Here is a 10,997-nt window from a genome sequence, read left to right on the forward strand (position 1 = left end):
ATTCTATGCACACACAAGTAAGCTAATGGGGAAGTCTAAGAGATGAAAACAGACTACAGAAAGTACCCCCCCACCCGCACACACACACACCACCACAGTTTCTTGCTACATAAAACTTACTAGACTACTGTCTCCCCTTGGAAATGTATTACCTTCTGCACAGCAGGTAGCTGGAAGAGAACATGGCAAAAAAAAAGTGCCCAAAACTTGCAGCCTCAGAACTAGAGAATTGTTCTAGCTGGAAACAAGGGTGAGGCTTCCTATCAAAGGAAGATATGGCCAATAAACCCATTCCTCAAGACTGGGGGTGGGGAGATGGGACTTCTTCGCAAATGAGACCTGGAGTGCAGGATGGGTGGGATGCAGAGAGGATTTCATGGGTGTCAGATCCAATAAATTTTTTCCTGGGCTGCCAATGTCAGGTCAATGTGACAGATGATCAAGTGTGTGACATTTTCAAAGGGAAGGACTGACTCACCAGCCTTTTGGAGTAACCTGTTGGCAGCAGGTTACTAACATGTGGATAAGGGCAACCAGTCAATAACATATACTGGGACTTCCAAAAGACTTTTGACAAGGTACTTCAAGACTTCTGAATTAGTTTAGAAAACCTTTTATGGATCAAAAGTGGGTTAGATGACAGGAAGCCAAAATTAGAATTGAAAATGGTCAAAACCAAGGTGGGTTGTAAAGGGCAATAAGAGTATCTCTTTAAATTGGGTGGTCAGTGACGCATTAAATAACAGGGGTATTGGATGCACATTGGAGCACAAAATTCTAATTTTAAATATTGACTGTTGGATAAATTTGAGATGGAAAGATGTCTCTTTTGGTTGTGGAAAGCTTAATAAGAATGCCAACCCAGTGTGCAACCACAATAAAAAAGGAAAACTCTATACTAGGGGTTATTAGAAAAGGGTCAAGAGAAGGCTCACTGAAAGGTGGAGTGAACATACCTCCTTGTTTCCCCCCTATCCCCAGATGATGCTTCCTCCACACTGCCACTCTCTGTGGCTCACCTGGAGTATCTCTGGGCAAGCCAGCAGATTCTTCCCTTCACCCTGCCATTTTCTGTAGCTGTTCTGTTCTCTGCAGAGCATTATCAGGTCAGCCAGCAGACTTTCCCCTTCCCTCCCCTCCCACCCATCCTACGTGGCTCACCTGGAGCAGCTCTGGGCAAACCAGCAGACTTCCTCCCACTCATCCCATGCGACTGGCCTGATGTGGCTGTTAGTAAGTGTTCTTTATTCTGGGGAGAATATTCTGCCGCTATTTTTTCTGTGCGGAATGGCATTCCCACCCCAGGAATTCACCATTTCTCTGAACTCCCAAAAGCTGCATGATAAAAACCTTTCTTCTGAATCTGCACCCAAGGAGCATGATTTTTCCGTGAAGCACAGAATACAACAGTATATAAACAGTATATAAATAGAAATAAATAGAAAATCAATTGTTGTTTTAACAGAATCCACCAGCGTTGCTGTTTTAAATATTTTATACACATATACAAAAACCACAAATGCCAACGAAGCTATCTTTTTCAGAATTTTCATTGTGGTATTGGCTAACAAAAATTCATTGTTGTGGTTACATTTAATCATATGAGAGCATATACCAAGGCCACTATCAGTATAATTTGTAATACTGGTCAATATAGAGACCATTTCCACATGAGGAATCTGCCCTTGGACAGCCTCTGGTTGCTGGCGAGTTTTAGATCCCCCTCCACATGATGTTGCCTGCTTCCCACGGCTGTCCAAGGGTTGGCTCACATTTTGCCCAGATTTGCCTCGGGATGAGGGAAATCGCAAAAAGTAGATTGACCACTTTTTATCTCGCATCCCATCAGTGAGCAACCAGTGAGCATAACAATGCAGAAGTGCCTTTAAAAAATAATTTGGAGGCTCGGGGGAAAAGAAAGTTTTAGTCCACGAGAAAACTGCTGTGCTGCGATTGGTGGGTTGCTGTGATTGACAAGCCAAGGAGCAGAAGGAGAAGTTCCGCTTGTTTTCCTTTGCAGCCTCAACAGGAGGCAAAAAGCCATGATGGGGCAGAGGAAAATATGGAGGAGTTCTCCCATGAGGAGGGCTGCAAATGCAAGGTTTACCATCCCACGTTTGCAAGCAGGATGCCACGTGCATTTTACCTCTCCATGCAGAAATGGTCTGGGATCTGTTGTATGTAGTGCCTGATGTACAAAGAAGAAAATAAGACCCAGGGGTGTTTGAACTTTAGGACTAGATTTGGCCCTAGGTCCCTCTCTCTATATATATATACTAGTAATCAAGCCCGCTGTAAAATAAATACAGTGGGTGCTAGGCAAGGGAGTCCCCAGCAGTCGCACGGAGCGCAGCTGCCGAGGGCTCCCTTGGGCGGCAGCCTGACGCGGCAAGAGGCGCTTCACGCCTCTCGCCACGTCAGGTCACCAGGCAGGGAGCCCCCGGCAGCCGCGCTCTGCGCGGCTGCCGGGGGCTCCCTTGCCAGCGGCCTGACGCGTCGGGAGGCGCTTTGCACCTCCCGACGCGTCTGGCCGCCGGCAAGGAAGCAACTGTGAGCCACGCTCTGCACGGCTCGCAGTTGCTTCCTTGTCAGCAGGGTGGGAATCGGCCGATTCGCGCCTACCGATTGGCCCGGCCAATGGTCTGTCCGGAGGAAGGGGCCAATCAGCACCCTTCCTCATCCTGGACAGAGCCCGCCCTAACTCCTCCCCCTAAGCCCTTATGGCTTTATTCAGTCCAGGGGGAGGTGGGATATAAATAAAATAATAATAATAATAATAATAATAATAATAATAATAATAATAATAATAATAATAATAATAATAATAATTTTAAAAAACCATATTTTGCTACCTATGCATATAGTCTATATAGTAGTGCCATTGTTCTTGAAAATATTCCAAAGATTTACCATTAATCTGGCTGGTTAATTTCGCCATCTTAGAAAGTTCTGCAAGCTTATCCAACCAATCTGTTATCGTTGGAATCTCTGTATTGTTCTAGACCTTTGTGAGAACAATTCTAGCTGCAGATCTATCATGAAAGAAAAGAACATTTTATTTATTTATTTATTTGTTTTATTGGATTTACATACTGCGGATCCCGGGTGGGCCCACAACAGTTTACAAGGATAAAGGAATAAAATGAAACCCCATAATTCCCCTTAATAATAAATATTATTAATACCAAGGCGGCAGGCAAAAACAACTATCTATCTATTCCCCCTAGTTCAGCCAGGGGACAACCATCCTGCTGTTCTCCTAGTGGGAGTGAGGCACCAGATCAATCAGAAGGACACAGGGAGTCCTAGATCGAATGTCGGGACCCCACCCTGACCTCAACCATATGACTGATGGAAGAGCTCCATCTCACAGGCCCTGCGGATAGCTGACAATTCCAACAGGGGCCTTAGCTCTTCCGGGAGCTCATTCCACCAGGCTGGGGCCAGGGCTGAAAAGGCTCTGGTTCAGGTTGAGGCCAGGTGAACATCCCAAGGGCCTGGGACTACCAGTAAATGCATAACTGCAGAGCGAAATGCCCTGTGGGGGGCATAAGCAACCAAGTGGTCCCGCAGGTAGGGAGGACCCTAGCAGCCGCATTCTGTACCAGTTGTAACTTCCGGATCAAAGACAAGGCCCACGTAGAGTGGGTTACAGTATTCTAGTCTGGAAGTGACCGTTGCATGGATCACTGTGGCCAAGTGGTCCAAGGACAGGTAGGGCACTAGTAGCCTGGCTTGGTGAAGATGGAAAAATGCCATCTGGGCTACTTTAGTGACCTGTGCCTCCATGGAAAGGGAAGCATCAAAGGTCACACCCATATTCCTGGCAACTGGGGCAGGTGTTAGTTGCACTCTATCCAGGCATGGGAGGCGCACTTCCTGATCCTGACCTCTTCTACCCAGCCACAGGACCTCTGTCTCGGAGGGGTTGAGTTTCAGGTGACTCTGCCTGAACCACCCAGCCACTGCTTCCAAACAACTGGCAAATGTGTTCAGGGGGGAGTCCGGCAGGCCGTTCATCAGCAAGTAGAGCTAGGTGTCATCTGCATATTGGTGACATCCCAGCCCATAGCCCTGGACCAACTGGGCTAGAGGGTGCATATAGATGTTTAAAAGCATGGGGGAGAGTATCACCCCCTGCAGAACCCCACGTGGGAGCTTGCGTGGGTCAGATAACTCATCCCCCACTGCAACCCTCTGCGTCCAGTTCGGAGAAAGGAGACCAGCCATTGCAGCGCAATCCCCCCAATCCCAGTTCCGGCGAGGTGGTGAGCCAATATCTTGTGGTCGACCACATCAAATGCGGCCAACAGATCCAACAACATGAGTATGGCAGAACTGCCTTGATCCAGCTGGCGCTTCTTGAAGGACTTTAGCTTGTTGAGGGACATTTCCCAGCATCACACTTATCAGCCTATAATCAGGATACATAGGAAATTTAATATTCAACATTATCTCTAAAATGGTATGAAACTTAATCCAAAATTTCCTTATTTTTTTATATCACCACATATGAGAGAAAGATCCAATATTTTCTTTACATCTCCAACAGGATCATATTCTTTAGACATTTTACTAATAACCTTAGGCAAAATATATCATCGATAAAACATCTTTTTTTGTAATTTTTATTGTTTATTCCACATCCATTCCCATTCATCAAATGCAATATTGCACTTATTTTTATTTATTTATTTATTTGATTTTTAGCCCACCACTCCTACGAAGGCTCGTGGAGGGTTACAACATCTAAAAAACCCAGATAAAAATACCTCTAAAATATACAATTCAAAATATCCTATTCCATATCCAAGATATCGCTCAGCAATGTAAAACAACTAACCCCCCGCCCCTAATAACCACCTCCAGGAGTGGACATGGCAGAACCTATCTCAAGCTACCAGTGATATGATCCAGGAGGGGGGTCCAGATCATCCTTAGCGTACTGGCATCAACCATAAACCTGGCAAAAGAGCTCCATCTTGCAGGCCCTGCGGAAGCCCAAAGCAGAAGCCCAATACACTCTTAAGTTCTGCATCCATTTAATCATACCTGTAAAAGCAGGGCCTGTAAAACACAGCTCTTCCACCAGGTCTATGGTTGAGGCTGGGGTCAGCGAATCAGGGACATCGCTTCCCCCCTAGGAGTTGGAGTGTACGCTACTCCCCTATCCTTTCCTCTTCACCTCTTTAATAATCGGGGGAGGGATGGGATTTTTAGCTGTCATGTTAGTGGATTGATGTCTTAATGGGAATTTGAATGGGGTTAGTTGTTGTGACCTGCCTCGAGCCTGTCGGGAGAGGCGGGAAATAAATCTAAAAATATTAATTAAAAAATAATAATACACCCTTTAACCTGTTCATTTTCAGTCTCATATTTCAACAGTACCTTAGAACAGGGGTAGGCAACCTGTGGTCCTCCAGATGTCCATGGACTACAATTTCCATGAGCCCCTGCAAGCAAATACTGGCAGGGGCTCATGGGAATTGTAGACCATGGACATCTGGAGGACCACAGGTTGACTACCCCTGCCGAAGAAGAAGAAGAAGAAGAAGAAGAAGTAGAAGAAGAAGAGTTGATTCTTATATGCCACTTTTCCCTTCCCGAAGGAGGCTCAAAGCGGCTTACAGTAAGCCTTCCCATTCCTCTCCCCACAACAGTCCACACTCCTAACCACTACACCAAACTGGCTTATAGATTTGCCCCTGTAAGTAAGATTTGTCTTGAAACAAAAATGTTTTCAAACTCAGTTAGCATGGTTCCCAAGTCCATATGTCTTGAAACTCAGTTTTGAATCGTGTTATAATCTGACTAGAATTTAAGCCCGCTGTAGGCCGAATACAGCGGGCACTAGGTGTTTGTCGTGGCGGTCACAAGCGGGGGAGACACACCATTGCAATGGTGGGAAGGAGAGGGAGCATTAGTGGCGTGTCGGGGCGTGGGGGTGAGGCCGCCATCTTGTTTTGAGCGACGGGGTCGAGGGGGCGGGTCGGCGTCAGAGAGGCTGGGCGGGGATGGTCCTGTTGGCGTTGGTGGCATGGCGGATCGAGTCAGCGGCGGAGGAGGTTGTTGGCGGGCCGCGGAGATGGGGGGAAGCAGCTTGGCATGCCGCCAGTCGGGGAGGCAGCAGGGCGGCAGGGCCATTTGTAGGTGAGGTGGCGGGGAGTCGAGGCGAGGTGGCGGGGAGGGGAGGGCAATGGTTCACTGGTGGGAAAGGAGCAGGGTGGCCATGTCTTCGACGCGACCACCCTGCTCTTTTCCCACCAGCGAGCCATATGGGGACGGAGTGTGTGCAGGGAGTCCAGGGCAGGCCAAGTGGCCAATAGGGAGGCGCGCGTGGCCACTTGGCCCCTGAGTGGCCCTCTCCGAGTTTTTATCCCGGACGGGTCCCGCCCTAACTCCTCCCCACAAGCCCTTACTACTTTATTTAGTCCGCAGCGCCCTGCGCTGCAGGACGTTTAAAGATAATACTCCAACCAGGGAATATCTATGCCCAGTCTTGTAAGGTTATCCAAGGATTTATTTTCCCAGTTGGGTTCAAGAGATCTTTATACTTAAAGCAGCCCAATCTTTTCTGTGGGGCTTTATCAAAATTTACTTCTATTGGAGATTTTAACAAAGATTCATCAGATTTATATTTTTTCCATGCATTCAATAAATTTAAAGTCCAGTAATTGAGATTCCTCTTTCTTTTACCTTTAGTTACAAGCCACAAAAGACTGAAATCCTTCTTCCACACCAGTCTTCTCAAATACAAAATCCCTTGAATTTGGATCAGAAATCCAATCTGACAACCAAGTTAGAGCTGCAGCATTCAAATAAAGTTTTAAATTTGGGACATCTTGACCATCTCTCTTCTTTTCACCTTGTAAGATTTTAAAGGCAATTCTTGGCCTTCTGTAATTCCAGATAAATTTGTTAATTTCATTTTCCCAGTTTTGTAAAATTTTGTCCTTAATTCCTAGTGGAATTACTTGAAATAAAAAGTTAAGCTTAGGTAAAATATTCAATGGCCAGCCTAGCTGAACAAGAAAATTTCATTTTAGTCCATCTTTGTAGATATTGCTGAATTTTAAACCATAAAAAGACATAATTTTCACAGAGATTTGTCAAATCCTTGTCTATGATCACTCCAAGATACTTAATTAAATCTGGATTAACTTCACACTGAGAGTTAGTCCTTAGGTCCATCAAAGCTTGATGTGGAGCTCCAAGAGCCATTATTTTATTTTTGTCTGTTTATTTTATAACCTGAGTGGTGCCCAAAATCTTTCAGGATATCTAATATCATTGGCACCACATAAAGACCCCCATTAGCCCCCCCCCCTTCAAAAAGCAAAAAGGGGTTTCTGAGGAATCCCTTGCTGTGGGGTAAATGAAGGGGCAAGGGTCTGCATGCAGAAAGGTGAATTTCAGTGCAGAAATGGATGAAAAACATGAGCCTATACAAATGCAAATCCAAGCCAAAACCCTAGTATGGAAACAGTCCTGGCATATGTGTTGCTCTTTCTGTAGGGATGTCCATGAGCTGAGTGTGGAGAGGCATGTTCTGAAGTTTGAGGCTTTTATGTACATACATGTCTGATTTAGATGGAATCCACAGCATGTCAAGGCTCTTGGGGACTTATTCCCCCCTCCCATACACTATTTTCCTAACCTGAAATGGCCCTGGATAGCTCATCAGTACACCTACAGCCCCTGATGTGCAAGCAATACCTTTTCAGATCAGGAAAATGGCATAAATATATAATAGAAATCAACAGAAGGAAAAAATAAAGTGTTTTTTCTTTTAATTGTAGAAGCATCTCCAACATCAAGCTTGTTATTACAGAAAGAAAGAGCCTTTTTCTTCCCAAGGTACCATGCCTGATGAATAAAAATCTTAGTACGTGTGTTCTATAATGTCTTTTTTGTGCGCTTTTTGCCCTTTCCCTTTGTTGCTGAGCAGAAGAAATTGTACTGATATGCAAGAGATTGAAATCAACACCTTCCCTTTACTCTTATGAAGACCTTTTCTGATTGGTATGTGGTAAGACTTTCTCTCCATCATCTTTGGAAGCATTTTGAAAAGGCTTTTAGGCATTTCCTTTTTCTTTTTGTTCTCAAATTCCCCTCTTCTTTTTAACGTCCCAGGCACCAGAACAATGGAAAAAAGATGAAGATGAGGACTGAAGGGCAGGGATGCCCCTTATCAAATTTGGCTTGGACAGACTGCAGCAACTTCCTGATATGCACAAGCCCACCTCCAGAGCAGACAGGTGTCACTCATCGTTTCCATGATCAGCAAAGCAAGACATTCGGAGGCTTCTGTGCGACTGCTCTGGCACAGGAAGTATAATGCATTCTGAAAGAGGGGCTCAAAATAAAGGAAAGGGAGGGGGGCAGAAACCACCCAACGGTGACTTATACTATGGAAAGGTTAAAAAAAAAGAATCCTAATTTCAGAAGCTCATTGCAGTGTAATTATCAAACGGCGACAGTAGGCTGAGATGCTTGCTAATTAAGGCCGCATTCTTTATGACTAGTTATTCCAAGTTGTCGTTTGACAGACCAAAGGGAGGGGGGGCTGCGCACATAAAGTTGTTTTTAATTACATTTGGTATGCTAATTTCTGATATAAAATAAATATTTACCGGGAGCAATATTTCTTCATTTCACGCTGGCTGCACCATGGCATTTATCGAGGGTTACAAACAGGCTGCTATCGCCCAGCCCTCCCTGCCAGCACCCTTGCAGCTTTCGGGAGAGGACATCACAATCTGGAGCGATCGGGGTGATACCCCAGGTGTCGAGGAAGCACAGACCCATAAGTGAATAGGGAACAGGAAGCAACACGAAGGGGGAAGCTTTCCTTTACAAACTTTCTTTCCTCTCCCATCCAGAGCATAAGCACTGTTAGTGTTAATTCTCCCCAGAAAGCAAAGTTGCCTGCAATAAGATTTTAGGTACTTAAAGCCTAATTAAAGGTTTCTTGTAAGAGATGCAGTGCAAGAATTATTGACGTTTCTTGTCACCTGCCCTTCCAAATATACCTTACATTTCTTGGGTAGTAATACATGTTTGCATTTAAATATGTTGGAATATGCAGGGGGCATCAGAGGATCCCGGGCTGTGTGGTTGGGTCCTCCCCCTCCTGGCTCCTGGGAGCGGTGCTAGACTGCGCCAGGAGCCCTATTCCTTTCTTAACTGTCAGTCACAGTTGTCATCTGCACCAACACCAATGCCCCGAAGCATGGAGAGAGGTTTGTTAGGTCAAACTGTATACCGCCATTTTGTACAATGCTGGGGATTGTGTTAGGATGACTATTAATATTATATAATTGTATTGGATATTGTTTGTATTTCCTTTTTTGTGAACTGCCATGAGCCTGCTTGCTGGGAGCAGCAGTATACAAGTGTAAACATAAATAAATAAAATAAAAATAAAATGTATAGTTAGCATATTTAGGTTAGGAACTTCCTGATGTTTTTCAAATATTCTCCTCCTGTGTCCTGATCAACTTTGAACACACTTCCTCCCTGATTGCCTCCAGACAAATAATGAAGTGTAGACAAAGTTCAGTTCTCTCAATAAAGAGCTCCCCGGGTTATCTGTTTTCTTCTTTCCAGAAAAATTCTGGCTATCCTACTGTGGAGAGCCAGCTTGGTGTAGTGGCTAACAGTGGCAGCTTCTAGTTCGGAGAGCTGGGTTTGAGTCTTCATTCCTCCACATGCAGCCAGCTGTGTGACCTTGTTAGAGCAGTCACAGTCTTGTTAGAGCAATTTTCATAAAGCAGTTCTAGCAGAGCTCTCTCAGCCTCACCCACCATACAAGGTGTGTGTTGTGGGGAAAGGAAGAGAAGATGATTGTAAGCCACTTGGAGACTCCTTCAGGCAATGAAAACCAGGGTATAAAAACCCCACGCTTCTTAATATTATTCTTTAGGCAGACAGTTCTGTACTCCTTTGGATATTTAAAGTCTGCTTACAAAATGATGTATACCCTTCTACAGAAAACCTCCTCCCTTCTGCTCATTTGTTTATTTTTCATGGCCCTTGACCATTTCTACTGAATCTCTCTTCCACCCCTCTCCCCTTAGGCCCAACACACCCATCAAATTTCTCACAGGCCAGGGAAGGATTAAGTCACATCTTGGCAAAGCCACCACACACTGCACAATTCTCCCCACCTTCATCTTTCACTTGGGCTATCCTATACCCAGAGGCATTTCTTTCCTGATAAAGTCAAACCGTTCACTTTAATGGAAGATCTGACCTCTGTAAAACATGCCCCTAGTAAGCTCTTTGGAATAGTATCAAGCACTGCATATAGGGATGGCTATGAAGACAAATAAGATGTCTCCAATAAGCTACAGTATTTTCGGAGGGTTGCCTCAGATATCATAAAGCATTCTCTTTCAGTTTCACTGGTTTCCAACCTGCTTGTAGTCCAGCTTCAAAGTCCTGCTATTTAGCTTCTAAGCCCTTAAGAACTTTGGCTGGAACCTCCAATGGAATTGCCTCACCCATATGTTTTTCCCCATCCACTGAGATCTGATGTAGTTAACTCCTCAGTGGATTCATGTTTCATGGAATCTAATGGTCATTTCTGAGTAAGTGTTCTCTGTTGAGTAAGTGTACCTGCCTTTGCAGTGGAATCCAGTTGCGTTTCAATCGTTTCCCACAGGTTTCCGGTCTCGGCAAAAATCGCTAGAAAGGAAGCGATTTTTGCCATGCTTTGTCACGCCCCTGGCCGTCAATCAAGCGAGCAGCCAATGGGCGGTTGTTACCATGCTCCAGAAAGGCCCCTTTGCTTTTAAGAACATGTTTTTTTAAAAAAAAAAGAAAAACACACATTGCAACAAATATGCCTTGATTCCTTGCTTCCTCCTAACGTAGTGACCCATCTAGATGGCAGCTGGCCTATGAGCTGCCGATTCATCGTTGCCACGCTTCCCCGAGTGAAAAAAAAATCCCCCCCCCCATCCACGGGTGCGATTTTCAGTTGAAAATAAAGG

At 45.0% G+C, this 10,997-nt stretch overlaps 1 protein-coding gene across 1 annotated transcript in view; it reads left to right on the plus strand.

Annotated features, from left to right (window-relative positions):
- The window catches only part of MDGA1 (MAM domain containing glycosylphosphatidylinositol anchor 1), a 465,137-nt gene extending 456,847 nt beyond the window's left edge, over positions 1-8,290 (plus strand). Inside the window, exon 15 of the mRNA XM_077342151.1 lies at positions 8,134-8,290. Coding sequence (XP_077198266.1) covers positions 8,134-8,159 — 26 coding nt within the window. The 3' untranslated portion in view covers positions 8,160-8,290. The remainder of the gene's footprint in view (positions 1-8,133) is intronic.
- The last annotated feature ends 2,707 nt before the right edge of the window (positions 8,291-10,997 follow it).

This window comes from Paroedura picta, chromosome 1 (genome assembly GCF_049243985.1).
Source record: "Paroedura picta isolate Pp20150507F chromosome 1, Ppicta_v3.0, whole genome shotgun sequence".
Lineage (NCBI taxonomy): Eukaryota > Metazoa > Chordata > Lepidosauria > Squamata > Gekkonidae > Paroedura > Paroedura picta.